Source organism: Elephas maximus, chromosome 10 (genome assembly GCF_024166365.1).
Source record: "Elephas maximus indicus isolate mEleMax1 chromosome 10, mEleMax1 primary haplotype, whole genome shotgun sequence".
NCBI lineage: Eukaryota > Metazoa > Chordata > Mammalia > Proboscidea > Elephantidae > Elephas > Elephas maximus.
In genome coordinates, this window is record NC_064828.1 from 68622115 (window position 1) to 68642325 (window position 20211).

General features: G+C 41.7%; 1 protein-coding gene across 1 annotated transcript in view; it reads left to right on the top strand.

The window, feature by feature from the left end:
• The window catches only part of PELI2 (pellino E3 ubiquitin protein ligase family member 2), a 207564-nt gene that overhangs the window by 181965 nt on the left and 5388 nt on the right, over positions 1-20211 (top strand). The window contains exons 4-5 of the mRNA XM_049899406.1: positions 10343-10540; positions 12676-12864. Coding sequence (XP_049755363.1) covers positions 10343-10540; positions 12676-12864 — 387 coding nt within the window. The remainder of the gene's footprint in view (positions 1-10342; positions 10541-12675; positions 12865-20211) is intronic.

The window sequence follows — 20211 nt, forward strand, 5'->3', positions numbered from 1 at the left end:
CTGCATACCACCAAGAAACAAAAACCCTGAGAATAGCTCATCCTTTGGACCTGGGATTCCTGTGCAGAGAAGCTCCTTGACCAGGGAAAATTAATGACAAGGACCTTCCCTCAGAGCCAACAGAGAGAGAGCCTTCGCCTGGAACCGGCACCCTGAATTCAGACTTCTAGCCTTCTAAACTGTGAGAGAATAAATTTCTGTTTGTTAAAGCCATCCACTTAGGATATTTCTGTTATAGCAGTGCTAGATAACTAAGACACAGACTAACTGGACATATTGGAGGATTCCTTTACACGTTAAGCAGAGTAAAATTAGGCAACTCATAGAATGCCTTCAGGGGGAAAGCTTGTTTTAATTTGTCCTCCTTCTAATAAGTTTATCTGTCCAAACTGACAAATATCACTGAGCCAAAAACACTGTTGGTGTTGTTGTTAGGTGCCGTCGAGTCAGTTCTGATTCATAATGACCACATATATAACAATAAAACGCTGCCCAGTCCTGTGCCATCCTCACGATTGTTGCTATGTTTGAGCCCACAGTATCATTCCATCTCAGTGAGGATCTTGGTCTTTTTCGCTACCAAGCATGATGTCTTTCTCCAGAGACTGGTCCCTCCTGATAACATGTCCAAAGTATGTGAGACAAAGTCTCACCATCCTTGCTTCCAAGGAGCATTCTGGCTGTACTTCTTCCTGTTCATTTTTCTGGCAGTCTGTGATACTCAGTATTCTTCACCAGCAGCACAATTCAAAGGCATCAATTTCTCTTCAGTGGCATTCCCAATTCCCAATTATGGACCTCAATGTTGAGGGGCCTTCATTTCAGCCATTACCCATTAAAATGTTTTCTAGGTAAATTGAACACTTAAAAGCAGCACTTGCTGCATTGTCCACGGTGAAATCAAATAGTAGGCTCAGAGCTGAGATCTGAATTTAAGGGATGTATTAAGTGTGTGAGAAATTCTTAGTTAATATAATCAAATAAGATCTTAATAATTATTTTCTGGAGTAGGAAAGCCAGTAGAACCTAACTATTGAGAAAGTAAACATAAAGAAGAAATAGTTCATGAAAGGAATATACGGAAGTGAAGGAGTGTCTTAGAGAGTCCCTAACATAAAGTGTGATGCCAAATACCTTCTGACCATGAAGGCTGGGAGCCTGAATAGGTTCTGAAGCCAGTGTTAAGTGGTCTTTTTTCCCCTTGGATTTCACAGTTTAATAGACTGAACCTGGGTGCTGCAATGCCTTTATATATATTATATGTTTCAGGGTTCAAGCTTACTCTTATAGTCCTCCATTCATTAACCGGTATTTCTTGAGCACCTACCATGTGCTAGATACTCTTCTACTCGCCAGAGATAGCTAAAATTCCCTTCTGGTAGTGCCTACGTTCTAGAGGAGGCAGACAGACCACAAATAAGCAAGCATTCCAGGCAGAGGAAACAGCAAATGCAGGGGCCCTAAGGCAGGGACAGAGAAAAGGGAAAGGGGGGGAGTGAAGTAAGATGAGATGGCAGAGGTAAACAGAGGCCAGGGAATGTAGGGCCATTGTTGTTGATGTTGTTAGGTGCCTTCCAGTCAGTTCCAACTCATAGCAACCGTATGTACAACAGAACAAAACACTGCCTGGTCCTGTGCCATCCCCACAATCGTTGTTAGGCTTGAGCCCATTGTTGCAGCTACTGTGTCAATCCATCTCATTGAGGGTCTTCTTCTTTTTCACTGACCCTTTACCAAGCATGATGTCCTTCTCCAAGGACTGATCCCTCCTGATAACATGTCCAAAGTATGTGAGACAAAGTCTTGCCATCCTTGCTTCTAAGGAGCATTCTGACTGTACTTCTTCCAAAATAGATTTGTTTGTTCTTCTGGCAGTCCGTGGTATATTCAGTATTCTTCACCAACACTGTAATTCGAAGACATCAATTCTTTTTAGGCCATCTTTATGCATTGTACAGCTTTCGCATGCATATGAGGTGACTGAAAATATCATGGCTTGAGTCAGGCACACCTTAGTCATTAAAGCGATGCCTTTACTTTTTTTTTTTTTTTTTTACTTTTTAACATTTTAAAGAGGTCTTTTGCAACAGATTTTCTCAGTGCAATGCATTATTTGATTTCTTGACTGATGCTTCCATGGGCATTGGTTGTGGATCCAAGTAAAATGAAATCTTTGACAACTTCGATCCTTTCTCCATTTATCATGATGTTGCTTGTTGGTCCAGGCTCGTTGGAAACCCTGTGGGGCAGTTCTGCTCTCTCTGGTACAGTCACTATAAGTTGAAATCAACTCAAGGGCAACAGGCGTGAGGATTTTTGTTTTCTTTATGTTGAAGTATAATCCATACTGAAGGCTGTAGTCTTTGATCTTCATCAATAAGGTCTTCAAGTCCTGTTCACTTTCAGCAAACAAAGCTGTGTCATGTATGTATTGCAGGTTGTTAATGAGTCTTCTTCCAATCCTGATTCTGCGTTCTACTTATAGTCCAGCTTCTCTGATTATTTACTCAGCATACAGATTGAATAAGTATGGTGAATGAATACAGCCCTGACGCATACCCTTCCTGATTTTGAACTATGCAGTGTACCCTCGTTCTGTTCAAACAGCTGCCTCTTGCTGAATGTACAGTTTGTGCATGAGCACAATTAAGTGTTCTGGAATTCTCATTTTTTGCAATGTTGTTTATAATTTGTTATGATCCACACAGTTGAATGCCTTCGCATAGTCAATAAAATACAGGTAAAAATCTTTCAGATATTCTCTGCTTTCAGCCAAGATCCATCTGACATCAGCAGTGATTTCCTTTGTTCCAAGTCCTCTTCTGAATCCATCTTGAATTTCTGGAAGTTCCCCATCAGTATATTGCTGCAGTCATTTTTCAGTGATCTTCAGCAAAACTTGTGTGCAGCATTAATGATATTGCTCGATAATTTCTGTTGGATCACCTTTCTTTGGAATGGGCACAAATATGGATCTCTTCCAGTTGGTTGGCCAGGTAGTTGTCTCCTAAATTTCTTGGCATAGACAAGTGAGTGCTTCCTGCGCTGCATCTGTTTGTTGAAACACCTCAATTGTTTTTCTGTCAATTCCTGGAGATTTGTCTTTCACCAATGCCTTCAGGGCAGCTTGGACTTCTTCCTTCAATACCATCAGTTCTTGATCATATGCTACCTCCTGAAGTGGTTGAACATCAACCATTTCTTTTTGGTACAATGACTCTGTATTCTTTCCATCTTCTTTTGAAGCTTCCTGCATCATTTAATATTTTCCTCATAGAATCCTTCAGTATTGCAACTTGAGGCTTGAATTTTCTTTTTTTTCAGCTTGAGAATTGCTGAGCGTGTTCTTCCCTTTTGGTTTTCTAACTCTAGGTCTTTGCACATTCACCATAATACTTCCCTTTGTCTTCTTGAGTCGCCCTTTGAAATCTTCTGTTTAGTAATTCTACTTCATCATTTCTTCCTTTTGCTTTAAAACTACTCAATATTCAGGAACAAGTTTCAGAGTCTTTTCTGACATCCATTCTGATCTTTTCTTTCTTTCCTGTCTTTTTAATGACCTCTTGCTTTCTTCGTGTATGATGTCCTTGATGTCATTCTACAACTCATCTGGTCTTTGGTCATTAGCATTTAATGACTCAAATCTGTTATTGAGATGGTTTCTAAATTCAGATGGAATATACTTTGACTCTCGTGGACTTTTTCTAATTTTCTTCAGCTTCACCTTGAACTTGCTATGAACAACTGATGGTCTGTTCCACAGTCAGCCCCTGGCCTTGTTCTGACTAATGATATTGAGTCTTTCATCATCTCTTTCCACAGATGTAGTCAGTTTGATGCCTGTGTATTCCATCTGGTGAGGTTCAGGTGTATAGTCACTGTTTATGCTGGTGGAAAAAAAAAAAAAAAGTATTTGCAATGAAGAAGTCATTGGTCTTGCAAAATTCTATTATAAAATCTCTGGTGTCACTTCTTTCACCAAAGCCATGTTTTCCAACTACTGTTCTTTCTTCTTTGTTTCTAACTTTGGCATTCCAGTCACCAGTAATTACCAGTTTTTCATTTTTGTCAATTTCCAATGTTCCTGCATTCACACTTTGTACTTTCCACATTCCTATTATTAGTGGATGTTTGCAGCTTTCTTATCATTTTGAGTCATGCCACATCAGCAAATGAACGTCCCAGAAGCTTTACTCCATCCACGTCATTAAGGTTGACCCTAAGGAGGCAGCTCTTCCCCAGTCGTATTTTGAGTGCCTTCCAACTTGAGGGGGTGATCTTCTGGCACTGTATCAGACAGTGTTCCACTGCTATTCATAAGGTTTTCACTGCCTAATTTTTTCAGAAATAGACCGTCAGGTCTTTCTTCCTAGTCTGTGTTAGCCTAGAAGTTCACCTGAAACCTGTCCACTATGGGTGACCCTGCTGGTATTTGAAATACCGGTGGAAAATCTTCCAGTATCACAGCAACACCCAAGCCACCACAGTATGACAAATTGACAAATGCGTAGGATAGGGTCTTTAGACCAGGAAAAGAGTTTGGATTTTATTCTAGCTGTTTGGGGAAGCAGTCGGAGGATTTTAAGCAGGGGAGAGGTATAATCTGAGCTATGTTTTTAAAAAACTCCAACTACTGTGTGGAGAAGATTCTAGGAGGCAAGTATGAAAGTGGGGGGACTAGTTTGAAGGCTTAAGGTAATGGAATCCAGTAAGATGATAGCCAATGGAACTAAGGTAGGGAAAAGTGGAAGGATGAAAAATGTGTTTTGAAGGTAGAGTTGACTGAATTAATGGAGGGTTAAATGTAGATGTGGAGGAAAGTAGAGAATCAAGAATGATTTCGGGGTTTTGGGTTTTTTTTAGCGTGAGCAAATTGGGTACCCGTCATTCACATAGGGAAGTCTGGGGGCTGAAGAGGTCTGAGTTCTATTCTGGACTTGTTACATTTGAGATGCTTATTGGATATCCAAGTGGAGATTGAGCGTACTAGTGTAAAGCTCAAAAGAGAGATCAGGACTTATCAAGGTAAACCTTGAAGTCATTGGCCAGTAAAAGGGAATTAGTGGAATTTCCTAGGGAGGGAATGGAAAGAGAAGGAAAGGGAGCCATTACCCACTAGCCTGAAGGTGTTTTTATTATTTTATACTAGGTACAGATATTCAAGGTATGCTGGCTGAATATAAGTCCTGGATTTAGTAATGTATTGATTGTTGTGACCTTAGCAAAGTTTCAGTAGTGTCATGGGAAGGGAAGCTCAGTTGGAGTGGGGTGAGGAGAGAAGTTGAGGGGAGAAGTGAGGAAATGGAAGTCATGACTAGTAACAGATTTTCTAAGAGGTTTATCAGAGAAATAGGGCTGTAGTTGGGGTTTGCTTGCAGGTGAAGAAAAAAAAATTTTTTTAAAGATAGGAGACTAGTCTAGAGCAGTGGTGTTCAAACTGATCCTCAGGCCAGAGAAGTAAGTGTTCGTTACCAGTATAAAATCAGGTGAGTACAGAAATTGAGAAGGAGGCATTTGGAAACAGCAGGTGGGCATTGCCAGAACTTCCAAGCAGATGCTCATTTTCTAGTACTCATTTTTATAATATTTTTTTAAAAGTAGTCAGCCGCAGGTTGATTTTTTTTTAATGGTCCTTTACTACAGAGAGTTTGAAAAGCATGCTCCAGAGTATGCTGAATACTGCCGACGTGATCCAGTATGGAGGGAGAAACTGATGATTCAGGAGAGAGAAGATAGTATCAGGGGTAAAACCCTCGGGAATTGGGGAATGTTGGGACCCCAAGCATCAGTGAAGAGGCTGGACTTGTAGCGGAGCAGCGATACTTCATATCATAGGAGGAAGGTCAGCAAATAAGGATTCAGATGCAGGGAGATTGCTACGATTGGTGGGGGAAAGGTAAGGAAGCCCTTCTAGGTGCTTCAGTACCATCTTACCTATACTGGCCTCTGCTGACATACAGGCAAACCCAAACTTTTGTCATATACGCATAGTCCCCAACTTACAAGAGGGTTCTGTTCCCATGACTCCATTATAAGTCCATTCTGACATAAGTCAAATACTTTTTTTTTTTTAAGTTTTTGTAATTATTGGCTTTTATTATCAGTATCCTTATAAATCCAGTCTTTATTTTTCTTTGGGAGCTGGCATGAGAATGATAACATCATCAAATCGCATGCTGCAACACTGTATGTAGTACATGTTACTAACGATAAGATGTGTTAAAAAAAAAAAAACCCACAGATGGTCATAAGTGCAGTTTGTCCTAACTCGAATATGTCATCAGTTGGGGACTACCTATATATAAAACAAAGTGCTAGATGATATTTACTGTATATATGAGTGATAGTCCAAACCAAACCCATTGTCCTCGAGTTGATTTCGACTCATAGTGACGCTATAGGACATAGGGTTTCCAAGGAGTGCCTGGTGGATACAAACTGCCGACCTTTTGATTATTGTTGCCACTGTGGCTACTGTGTGAATATCAGCACTATACAAATATCAGATGAAATTCAGAAACATCTTGGCTTGTGTCTTTAAAATAATAGTATACAGTTGATCCATTGGTCAAAGCAAAGGACAGGCTCCAGGTTTTCCACACTGAATGACTTTTCAGTAAGAAAGTGCTTATTTTTTCCTGGCAGAAGTAACATGAGACTTGTCCCCTAAAGTATAAATTACACCAGCACTCTACAGATTAGATTTAAATGGAAGTGAACTGATAAATCTTACATGACCAGTCAGATAAAAATCATGACTTGAAATAATTGATGACTGTACAAAGACATTCAACTGTGTGGATCATGACAAATTATGGATAACATTGCAAAGAATGGGAATTCCGGAACACTTAATTGTGCTCATGCAGAACCTGTACATAGACCAAGAGGCAGTCATTCAAACAGAACAAGGGGATACTGCATGGTTTAAAATCAGGAAGGGTGTGTGTCAGGGTTTCGCCATACTTATTCAATCTGTATGCTGAGCAAATAATCAGAGAAGCTGGACTAAATGAAGAAGAATGCGGCATCAGGATTGGAGGAAGACTCATTAACAACGTGTGATATGCAGATGACACTGCCTTGTTTGCTGAGAGTGAAGCGGACTTGAAGCACTTTCTGATGAAGATCAAAAACCACAGCCTTCAGTATGGTTTACACCTCAACATAAAGAAATCAAAAATCCTCACAACTGGATCAATAAGCAACATGATGATAAATGGAGAAAAGATTGAAGTTGTCAAAGATTTCATTTTACTTGGATCCCCAACCAACACCCATGGAAGCAGCAGTCAAGAAATCAAATGACACATTGTTGCATCGAGCAAATCTGCTACAGAAGTCCTCTCTAAAGTATTAAAAAGCAAAGATGTCACCTTGAGGGCTAAGGTGCACCTGACTCAAGCCCATGGTATTTTCATTCACCTCTTACGCATGCAAAAGCCGGACGATGAGTAAGGAAGACTGAAGAAGAGTTGATGCACTTGAGTTACGGTGTTGGCAAAAAAATGTTGAATATACCATGGACTGCCAGAAGAACAAGCAAATCTGTTTTGGAAGAAGTACAGCCAGAATGCTCCTTAGAAGCAAGGATGGTGAGACTTTGTCTCACATACTTTGGACATGTTATTAGGAGGGACCAATCCCTGGAGAAGGACATCATGCTTGGTAGAAGGTCAGTGAAAGAGAGGAAGACCCTCGACGAGCTGGATTGACATAGTGGCTGATACAGTGGGCTCAAGCATAGCAACAATTGTGAGGATGGCGCAGGATCGGGCAGACGGTGTTTCCTTCTGTTGTACATAGGGGTCGCTATGAGTCAGAATCAACTCTACCGCAACTAACAACAACAAGACATGAATATGTTGGGATGAGCTCAGAGTGTGGACTTTGTAGAAGAGAGTAATCTCTGCAGTTAAGGAGGAGTAGCTTATGTGACGTTCTGGTAAACAGTGGTTTTAGCTTTGAGCCTATAAAAAAAAAAGCTTTAAAAGCCTTTTCCCTCCTCCATGAAGGTTGATAGAAATTAGGACAGAGGCTGGGTCATTGTGGAGGCTTCAGGTTTTGTGGAGTGAGCAGGCCATTTTAGAACTTTTCACATTTCACTCCTAAGCTTCATTGGTATAAAGATTCAGGACAAGTTTGTTCCTAGGTTTAAAGGAGTTTTTGTTGTTGTTAGGTGCCACTGAGTTGGTTCCCACTCGCAGTGACCCTATGCACGATAGGACGAAATGCTGCCCGGTCCTGCACCATCCCCACAACCGCTGCTATGCTTGAGCCCATTGTTACAACCACGGTGTCAATCCATCTTATTGAGGGTTTTCCTCTTTTTGGCTGACCCTCTACTTTACCAGGCATAATAATGTCCTTCTCCAGGAACTGATTCCTGCTGACAACATGTTCAAAGTATGTGAGACACAGTCTCACCATCCTTGCTTCCAAGGAGCGTTCTGGTTGTACTTCTTCCAAGAGGCTTGGAGTAGCCTTTATTTTTTCTTCATACTTTTCTGTATTTGTTAAATATTTTGCAATAAGCATTTTGTTAAGCTTTTCTAATTAAAAAAGAAAATTTTAAGAAATTATATCTCTATTGTAATCTAAATCTCTCTAAAGAAAGTTAGAGCGGTCTGACTCAGTACAGCTTCTCAGGAGCTACATACCAAGCCTTTTAATGAACCCAGTGGAGGGGAGATTATACAACTTTAGGAAGATGGATTGTATGATATGATTTTGTAATATCTCTAATTGAGGTTTCATGTTGCATTTTTTAACAAGTTATATGTTTTCTAAACCTGAATTGCATATATTCAGGCAGTATGCATCTATTCAAGTTGATGAGTTTCAGCGAACCCAGCAGTTTAGCTTATTCCAGACAAATTTCATTGGAACAAGAGATTAAGGGTTGTAAAAAAACAAGAGGAAATGGATGTCTGTTGGTTTTACAGAGATAGTCTATGCATGAGAATGTATCTGTGAGATTTACAAAAGAAATTTAATAATTTTGTTCCAGGAAGCAAGCAGAGTTAAATGATATAAGGTTTTTTTTGTTTTTTGTTTTCATTTTTATTCATTGGGATAAAAAAAATGTATTACACTGCTTATGTCTTAGAATTTTGAGATCAGAATAAAGGTGCCTGGGGAACTGGCTGTTTGGGGGCCTGATGTGTACACATCTGAGGGCTCTGTATGTGTTCCTCCTGTTGGCGGCTCTGAAATCAAAGTCACTATTCTAGGAGAGAACGCTAATGTCATATTTAGTGAGAAATGGTTCATTTACATATAATGATTTTAATTTAAGAAGTCTCTGTGGCACATATAACATTTATCATTTTTTCTGGTTAGAGATTCATAGAACATAATTACATAAACATTTTAAAAATATTACATCTTGACTATTTCCTTATTTGTAAATAAATATTTCTTCCTAGTAAACAGGAGAGAGCAGTACCTGACTTACTTAGATTTATTGGATTTGAAAAGCTTTGTTAGAACTCCAAAGTTCCCCTTCGTAGGTTTAGATGCTGCCAAAAAGAATATAATTATTAAGGGTCGGCAGTTGGAATCCGCCAGGCACTTCTTGGAAACTCTATGGGGCAGTTCTACTCTGTCCTATAGGGTCGCTATGAGTCAGAATTGACTCGACAGCACTGGGTTTAGTTTTTTTTTTTTTTTTTAAACCTACCAAGGAAAGTAAGCAAGTATAATATTCTTGGCAACGTTTTAGACTTCCCCAAGAGAGTTTTTAAAAAATTCAAAATTAAAATTCCAAGACCAGCTTTTAAAATCTTTTATTTGACAGCATCCCAAACTTTGTATAGTTCTTTACATCAGTCTTTAATTTGCACTGAGTAGTGGCAACAGACATTTTATCTGTCTGTCAGAGTTAGGCCTGTTCTCGTTCAGTGTCCCAGTCAATGTTGGATTTACTTTGTGGAGAAAACCATTCTCTGGAGGTGGGCAAGAGGGTAGGGGGATTCCTTTGTTGACTTCTTTAAAATTTTTTCCAGAAATAAAAGAAGAAGAAAAAAAAAAGATGATTTGCTGTGCAAGTCATATTTCTACCTGATCCGGGAGAGAAGTCTCATGTTTAGGGGAAGATCTAATGTTTTCCCCAGAATGAAAATCGAGCTTTGCCTTGATATTTAAAACCTGGTGGTTAGTTAAAATATCTTCCTTAGTTAAACAGGAAAGGAAATGTAACTAAAAATGGTTCATTAAATTCTGACCCTCCAAGCAGAGCTCATGAATGTTAAGGAGATCCTGAACACCCCCATTCCATGTGAAAAAAATATAGCAACGTAGCAGTTTTTAGGTGAATCACAAGTATATTTGATTTATTTAGGTTGGCAGATCAACAGAAAGCCCTATCGACTTCGTCGTCACAGACACCATTTCTGGCAGCCAAAACAACGACGAAGCCCAGATCACACAAAGCACCATCTCCAGGTTCGCCTGCAGGATTGTCTGTGACAGGAATGAGCCTTATACAGCACGGATATTTGCAGCAGGGTTTGACTCTTCTAAAAACATATTTCTTGGAGTAAGTACTCTCAATAATCACATTGTTGCAAGGGAAAAAAGCCATTATTATGACATATAACGCTTAGTTGTGGCAAAAAATTTATATGATGTCTCCAGTTAGATTTTGAAATTCTAGTTTTCAGATGACTAGTTTGAAAAGCCATTATTAAAAATCTGAAAACAGTTCAACTCATGACTTATTATTTGCTATATTAAATACAATATGTACAGTAATCTCTTTTTAAAGTATGTATTGATACTAACATTTGACGTTATATGTTGATGATAGGCTTAAGGGGGTTTATTTGTGGGGAGGGATGGATGGGGCCAAATCTACGTAATTAGTGTTTGAAGGCAAATATTAGTTCGTTATTCATTTAGCAACTATTAAGTTCTTGCTGTGTTCCATACTAGATGCTGTAGATGTGATATCACAGAGAACAACAGATTAAACAACAACAAAAAAAAACCCTGCCCTCATGGCATTTCCATACAGTTGAAATCCAAACATCGTAGTGAATATCTAGTTTTAATATAGTTGCCATTCGAATCAGGATTTTTTATAGGGGAAAAAATAACAAACACTCAAAATAGCCTAAACAATAATAAAAATTTATTATCCCATGTAACAAGAAGTGCCAAAGAAACCCAGCCCAGGGTTGGTTAATCTAGCAGTTAATCTACAACCGTTTAAGAACCCAGATTCTCTCTGTCTTGCACTCTGACTTCCTTGGTACATCAGCTGCTTCCCCAGACAAGGTCTTCTTGTGGGAGAAAGAGAGCTCCTGCGGTCCCAGACATCTCCTGCAACGTGGTAACTTCCATTGGAAGAAGAGGTGACAGAGGCACTGTTCTTGGCTTGTCTGTTTTTAGAGCAAAGAAACCTTTCCCAGAAGCCTCTCAGAAGACCTCACCCATGTCTCGTTGACCATCAAATGCCCATTCCTATCCCACTCATTGCCAAGGGGGCTGGGATTGTAATAGGTGGCTTATACTAATTTACCCCTGAGTCATGTGAATAATGTCACGTGGGGTCTAGCACCGTGGAAGAAGATGATCTCCGTGGTACAGATAACCAGGAATATCTGCCATGCTATTACATCATATCAGGTTCCTTGTACCTTCCACCTTTGAGGGTATAAACATTGATTTGTGTGAAAATATAATGGCAACAATTTATTGACTTAACATTTTTTGAAATTATGTACCTAATGGTGTAACTAGGAGGCTACGAGGTGTGCGAACTGCACCAGGTAACAGTGTCAGAGGGGGTGACACCAAAATGACTGTCTGTAAAATGTTTGTGCAGTGTTTCAGCAGAAATGTATTATTTTTTATAAAAATACCTCTGTAGTTACTTATAACAACAAATGTTTTTCGTAAGCCCAGTTTACATGTACCACTGCACCTACGAGGCTAAACCTCTATGCTGATTTACTTTTTGAATCTTCTAATGCCCTCCAGTCAGAGCTGTTTTTATAGTCACTGATTTTGTCAAATTTTCTGGTGTTTTAGCTACAATATTGTGGTAATGTCTGTGAACCTCTATCAGTAACTTTTTTGAGAATGAAGTAATAATTAAGGGGAAAGAAGGGGTGATATATGGGATTTATGATTCATGAGTAACTTTAGTACAAAGGTCTGGTACGGGAGGAGGCCCATGGGGGGGATGACACCATGAGTTACTGCACTGGGTGACACCAACCCTAGTGACGTCACGGTACCTTTAATAAAATTTTTAAAATGATTCTTTGTCCTTCTGTATGCTTCCTAGACAACTAGTGCATGTAAAGGTATTTTTAGATAGGATGAAAGCACACACAAATAGAACTGAAGGACACAAACTGGATTTCTGGAATCACCTGGACTTTTTAAAAAAAGAATCTCTGAGGGAAAGAACCAGGGATCAGGTTCTGTTTCTTAAGCTCTCAGAATAAATGTAATGTGTATCAAGCAATAAATCATCCATCCATTTTAGAATTGTCAGAATAATTGCATATTTTATCCTTCTGATTACCTAGCTTGAAATAGAAAATGAAAATTCATCTCTTTCCTCCCCTCTGCCCGTACCCAATATGTTAATGAGATTCTGGAATCTCTTCATTTTGAACATAATCTTAGCATGCTTCCTCTGTCCTGTGGTATGCTATGCAGGAAAAGGCAGCAAAGTGGAAAAACCCTGATGGCCACATGGATGGGCTCACTACCAACGGCGTCCTGGTGATGCATCCAAGAGGGGGCTTCACTGAAGAGTCCCAACCTGGGGTCTGGCGCGAGATCTCAGTCTGTGGAGATGTGTACACCTTGCGAGAAACCAGGTCAGCCCAGCAGAGGGGAAAGCTGGTGAGTTAACTTCACTCTGGTAAATGTACTCAACTACAAAAATAAACTTGAAGACTGTCATTTGCCTCTCTGAAATTGAGAACCCTTACACAGGTATGGAGTCCCTAGGTGGTGCAAATGGTTAACATGCTCAGCCACTATCCGAAAGGTTGGAGATTCAAGTCCATCCAGAGGCACCTCAGAAGAAAGGCCTGGCAGTCTACTTCTGAAAAGTCAGCCACTGAAAACCCTACGAAGTACAGTTCTACTCTGACACACATGGGGTCACCATGAGTCAGGGCTGACTTGATGGCAAATGGTTTATACAGGCACAAATGCTGTGTACCATTGATCAAGGAGAATGAAAATTCTCCAAGCACCTACAAGTAGGAGGGAGGTAGCCTTATTTCCTTTCATGATTAAGCCTTTCCCATAGTAGAAGTAAATTATCCTGTAGCCCTCACCACGGTAAGAGCCTACTCTTTTATTATGTATTCCACCACAAAATACTACTTAAATTCTCTTTAGGAAGAATGAACTTTCTTATAGGGCAAAACTTTGCTAATTCGGAAAAAGTCTAAGCAGTCCAAGACTAATGAGTGAAATTATAAATTATAGAATTAATCACAAGACTTTCCTGGAACTAAAAGTTAATTAAGTTAGCTTTTTTTTTTTCCTTGAGTTTACAGTAAGAAGCTATTCCTTATGTTCTTCACTAAAATCATAGTTACAGTTTTTTTACTTGAAATGATTCATGTACTACATGGACTTGGCATGTTAATGTTTTTCTGTAAATATCACCACTTATTCCCCTGCCCTAAAGCGGTTCGTCTTTTAACCTTTTCTTCTATGGAAAAATATCACAATACCTTAAATGAGAAGCTTTAGGTTTCTGATCTTGCTGTGGCTAGCGATATGGCACAACTGCTAAAAGGTTCTTAGTAAACTTTACACTCCTTATATTTTTACTTAATTGCTAGGTAGAAGCTACAACAAGGGGGAGCAAATATCTTTTTCAAAACTCCCACAGGAAAATGTCTAGGGAATAGAGAATGTGACCAAGTGTTTTTCAGAAACAAAGATGATAACCAGATACTCGTGTGATAGAAAAAGAAGATAGGAAACTGTTTCACTAACTTGGCTTGCTGTTCTCTAATGCACCCTTGTTTTTAGAGAATTGGTATTTTTATGACTCTTTTACACCGTTATTCAGCAGCAGGGACAGCATCTGCATTTTACAATAAAGCCTAGACCTGGAGCATCATGGCTAAGTAAATCCAAGAAGCATTTACTAAGAAAGGCCTAGCAAATTCAGTAGTGTTTAAATACTTTTCGAGAGGTGTAAATAGGGAAGGGAATGTGAAAGCAAAATTTGCCAAGTAACTTTTTATCATTGGATAATTTTACACAACACTGACTTAGCTTGGCTGAATTGGTCATCAATCAGTAAAAAACCAAACCAAACCCAGTGCCGTCGAGTTGATTCCGACTCATAGCAACCCTATTGGACAGAGTAGAACCGTCCCATAGAGTTTCCAAGGAGCGCCTGGCGGATTCGAACTGCTCTCCCTTTGGTAAGCAGCCGTAGCAGTTAATCACTATGCCACCAGGGTTTCCCATTAATCAGTAGGAAGTCGGTAATGGTTGCCGGGTGCAGGTGGTGTGTTAACATTTCAGAGACATTAGCTAATTTGCTCCCTGACACGAGCCCTGTCAGAAGGTGGAATCAACCCATTTTATGGACTCAGAAGGTATGGTATAGGAGATTAAAGATTGCCCACTGTCACAGAGTTGGAAGGTGGCCACGCATGGGATTGAACCTCAGGTCTCCTGAGTGATCATCTGGGCTCCTAATTGCCATTGTCTCACAGAAAGCCACGCCTGGCATTCATCTGAGAGGGGTTACCAGAGCATTTGCCTTCCTGAGGGAAAAACAAAGCATTGAAATCCTTGGAAAGCTAGTTGTTCAGGAAGGCCAGTCCCTGATGAGCTTCTGGCCCATTCTGGTTATGATATGTGACCCAGCTGAGGCTGCTGTGTGTGCCAGAGAATTTTACAGTTGTACTGAAAAGAATCGACTTGAAGAACACCTTGTATGAATGGTTGCATTAAATATAGACTAAGTTTGGAAACCCTGATGGCATAGTGGTTAAGTGCTACGGCTGCCAACCGAAAGGTTGGCAGTTCAAATCCACCAGATGTTCCTTGGAAACTCTATGGGGCAGTTCTACTCCGTCCTGTAGGGTCACTATGAGTCGGAATTGACTCGACAGCAGCAGGTTTGGTTTTTTTTTGGGGGGGGGGGTTAATTTTTAAGTTAGTCTCTGTAAGTTACACTTAAATCTAAGTGAAATTGTACCGTACTCTTTGATAGTGTAAAATTGACTGGCCAACAATGGAGATTTCAATCCATGTGATCTTGGGTGTCTGGGTGACTGAACAGAGACATCCATCCTCCTTCCAATCCCCTGTTGTTAACCTGGATAACATTTCGTCTCTGTCTGAGATGAAATCATACTGGTTCTTTGAGCTTCTCTTTCAATTTATGACTCTTGGGTCCTGTATGTGTTGCTGGTAGCATTTGATATATTTTATGTCTATCTAGAGATTAGATTTTGGGGATGGTCTCTGACAGTACTCTTTATTTGCAATCTAATCTAAAAATGTAAGGAATAAAATGATCTGCTAAAAGTCCTGAATATTTGTTCATCATAACAGTATTAGATGCCCCGTCCTCACTTTGGGGAGCTAGTGCTAATGGAATATTTTGTATTAATGTCATACTCAGCATTTGATATAAATCAACGTGTTCTTAGCAACAAATCATGTTTATGCATCATTACAGCAAATGATGGAACTTTGGTGCTTAACCAACATATTTAATTAAATATGGGCAAAATGTCTTTTTAGGCACTTAACCCCCACTTGGTAAATAGGTGAATGGACTTTCAATCAGAATTATGTCCTACTCGTTTACCAGGTTAATGATAACGTATGGTAATGTTATGATACCTCTTCTCAAGGCCCTTGAGTATTTTATTAAACTCTATTTGAGGTATTTTATTAAACTATATTGCCTTTTCATAAAGTTAAGTAAATTTGGTTAAGTTGATTTGCTTACCTAATTGAGGTGAAATAGAAAAACCGTGGAATCACTACGCACAGGCAGTCTACCAGGTGCTTTATGTTAGTTTTTACATTAGTGCTCTCCGCAGGCATTGCTCAAAGCAACCCATCAGACTGGTGCTGTTAGTGTTCTCACTTACAGATGAGGAAACACAAGACTTTAAATCACTTATTAATAAGTGGTAGGCGGGGACTTGAATAATCGACTTGACGGCAGCGGGTTTTGGGTTATAGTACACCTAAATAGTTGACATGTAGGAGCCATTATGTTTTACCTTTCTTCCTTCCATAACGCTGTCATTGATTGCTTGTGCGTTCTCCGCATTTTTTTTTTAATTGAAAAACTAAAATCTCAATACCTAACTTCTGTCCAGTAGCTGGTAACAGGGTGTCTTCCCCATGTTGCCTCCTGCACATTATGTTCTGGGGACAAACTACACATTTTGTTCACAAAGAGGGAAATAACAGTTAAGAGGGAAAACAGGCAACTTTTTGAGGGAAAAAAAAAAAAAAAGGTGCCATCAGGTCAACCCTGACTCCTGGCGACCCCATGTGTGTCAGAGTACAGCAGTGCTCCACAGGGTTTTCCGTGGCATCAGCTCTGACTCCTGGCGGCCCCATGTGTGTCAGCGGAGACCAGTGCTCCACAGGGTTTTCAGTGGCATCAACTCTGACTCCTGGCGACCCCATGTGTGTCAGAGTAGAGCAGTGCTCCACAGGGTTTTCAGTGGCATCAGCTCTGACTCCTGGCGACCTCTTGTGTGTGAGAGTAGGGCAGTGCTCCACAGGGTTTTCAGTGGCATCAGCTCTGACTCCTGGCGACCCCATGTGTGTCAGAGTAGAGCAGTGCTCCACAGGGTTTTCAGTGGCATCAGCTCTGACTCCTGGCGACCCCATGTGTGTGAGAGTAGAGCAGTGCTCCACAGGGTTTTCAGTGGCATCAGCTCTGACTCCTGGCGACCCCATGTGTGTGAGAGTAGAGCAGTGCTCCACAGGGTTTTCAGTGGCATCAACTCTGACTCCTGGCGACCCCGTGTGTGTGAGAGTAGAGCAGTGCTCCACAGGGTTTTCAGTGGCATCAGCTCTGACTCCTGGCGACCCCGTGTGTGTGAGAGTAGAGCAGTGCTCCACAGGGTTTTCAGTGGCATCAGCTCTGACTCCTGGCGACCTCATGTGTGTGAGAGTAGAGCAGTGCTCCACAGGGTTTTCAGTGGCATCAGCTCTGACTCCTGGCGACCCCATGTGTGTGAGAGTAGAGCAGTGCTCCACAGGGTTTTCAGTGGCATCAGCCCTGACTCCTGGCGACCCCATGTGTGTGAGAGTAGAGCAGTGCTCCACAGGGTTTTCAGTGGCATCAGCTCTGACTCCTGGCGACCCCGTGTGTGTGAGAGTAGAGCAGTGCTCCACAGGGTTTTCAGTGGCATCAACTCTGACTCCTGGCGACCCCGTGTGTGTGAGAGTAGAGCAGTGCTCCACAGGGTTTTCAGTGGCATCAGCTCTGACTCCTGGCGACCCCGTGTGTGTGAGAGTAGAGCAGTGCTCCACAGGGTTTTCAGTGGCATCAGCTCTGACTCCTGGCGACCTCATGTGTGTGAGAGTAGAGCAGTGCTCCACAGGGTTTTCAGTGGCATCAGCTCTGACTCCTGGCGACCCCATGTGTGTGAGAGTAGAGCAGTGCTCCACAGGGTTTTCAGTGGCATCAGCTCTGACTCCTGGCGACCCCATGTGTGTGAGAGTAGAGCAGTGCTCCACAGGGTTTTCAGTGGCATCAGCTCTGACTCCTGGCGTCCTCATGTGTGTCAGAGTAGAGCAGTGTTCCACAGGGTTTTCAGTGGCATCAGCTCTGACTCCTGGCGACCCCATGTGTGTGAGAGTAGAGCAGTGCTCCACAGGGTTTTCAGTGGCATCAGCTCTGACTCCTGGCGACCCCATGTGTGTGAGAGTAGAGCAGTGCTCCACAGGGTTTTCAGTGGCATCAGCTCTGACTCCTGGCGACCCCATGTGTGTGAGAGTAGAGCAGTGCTCCACAGGGTTTTCAGTGGCATCAGCTCTGACTCCTGGCGACCCCATGTGTGTGAGAGTAGAGCAGTGCTCCACAGGGTTTTCAGTGGCATCAGCTCTGACTCCTGGCGACCCCATGTGTGTGAGAGTAGAGCAGTGCTCCACAGGGTTTTCAGTGGCATCAGCTCTGACTCCTGGCGACCCCATGTGTGTGAGAGTAGAGCAGTGCTCCACAGGGTTTTCAGTGGCATCAGCTCTGACTCCTGGCGACCCCATGTGTGTGAGAGTAGAGCAGTGCTCCACAGGGTTTTCAGTGGCATCAGCTCTGACTCCTGGCGACCCCATGTGTGTGAGAGTAGAGCAGTGCTCCACAGGGTTTTCAGTGGCATCAGCTCTGACTCCTGGCGACCCCATGTGTGTGAGAGTAGAGCAGTGCTCCACAGGGTTTTCAGTGGCATCAGCTCTGACTCCTGGCGACCCCATGTGTGTGAGAGTAGAGCAGTGCTCCACAGGGTTTTCAGTGGCATCAGCTCTGACTCCTGGCGACCCCATGTGTGTGAGAGTAGAGCAGTGCTCCACAGGGTTTTCAGTGGCATCAGCTCTGACTCCTGGCGACCCCATGTGTGTGAGAGTAGAGCAGTGCTCCACAGGGTTTTCAGTGGCATCAGCTCTGACTCCTGGCGACCCCATGTGTGTGAGAGTAGAGCAGTGCTCTACAGGGTTTTCAGTGGCATCAGCTCTGACTCCTGGCGACCCCATGTGTGTGAGAGTAGAGCAGTGCTCTACAGGGTTTTCAGTGGCATCAGCTCTGACTCCTGGCGACCCCATGTGTGTGAGAGTAGAGCAGTGCTCCAAAGGGTTTTCAGTGGCAGATTTTTCTGAAGTAGATCTCCAGGCCTTTCTTCCCAGGTACCACTGAGTAGACTTGAACCTCTAACCTTTCAGTTAGCACCTGAGTGTCTTCACTGTTACAGAGTGAGGCCACCAGCTTCAAGTCCTGGTTTCACCACTTCGTAGCTTTGTGGTCTTGAATCAGTGACTTAACCTCTCTGTGTCTGACTTCCTCATCTAGTGAATTAGAATAGTAATAGTAAGTTAAATGCATGGAGACACTCAAAACAGTGCAGCAGTGGTAACACTCCATAACGTATTAGTCGTTATTACTAAGCTGGGGCTCGGAGCTAGGGACCTGTCAGTGAACAGAATGTCTAACTATCTGTTGAACCTTGTTGAACTCCTTGTTGTTCCTCCAGTACACATGCTGTTTGGCCTTTTCAGACCTCTTTCCTTCCATCCCACCCACTGACTCCTGCCACACTTTTTTCAAATCTCTGTTCAGAAGGAAAACCCTTTTAAAACCATTTTTGGATGAACCTTGACAACATTGTGTTGAGTGAAGTCAGTCGCAAAGGGATAAATGCTGTATGATCGATCTCACATGAGATAAGCAAATATATAGGAGCCAAAGATTATTAGTGCTTACCAGGGGTGAGAGGGAGGGGGAAAGGGGAAGCTTTTGCTTAGGGGGCATTGAGTTTATGTTAGTGGTGTGGAATAATTTGGAAAAGGATAGTGATAATGTTTGCACAATGTGAAGAATGTAATCAAGGTCACTGAATTTTACATGCAGAAATTGTTGGGTTGGTGAATGGTTTGGTGTGTATATTTTCATCTCAATTTAAAAAAATGCAAAAAAAAAAAATTCTGGCGTCAAAGTCCTAGTAACAAATATTTACATACCACTTAGTTTTGCACCAGACATTGTCCTAAGTGCTTTATTTGTATTAGCTTATTTAATCCTCACAACCTTATCTGTATTTTACAGAAGAGGAAACTGAGACACAGAGAGCTTAAAACAGTTGCCATCGAGTCGATTCACAGTTAGTAATGTCACAGGGTAATAATAAGTGACAGCCTGGAATCAAACCCAGGCTGTTGGGCTCCAGATCCCATGCTGTTAACCACTGTGGTGATACGGCCTCACAGAGCACTTTCAGGACCTACTGATCTCAACTAGCTCCTAGCTGTAGGCACGTCTGTCTCCCACGACTAAAGAACAAGTCTCTTTAGGATGGGGAAGAGGTGTTCCTGGTTTTTGTACCTGCAGTGCTTAGGACATACCCTGCACCTGGAGGCACTGATGGACTTTCTGCTGACCTCTGTGCTTCTTGTCAGCTGTTAATCAGTCTTGTAAGCACTTGTTGCCAGAGCACAGCCATCCTTTTAAAAATGAAGACCAAT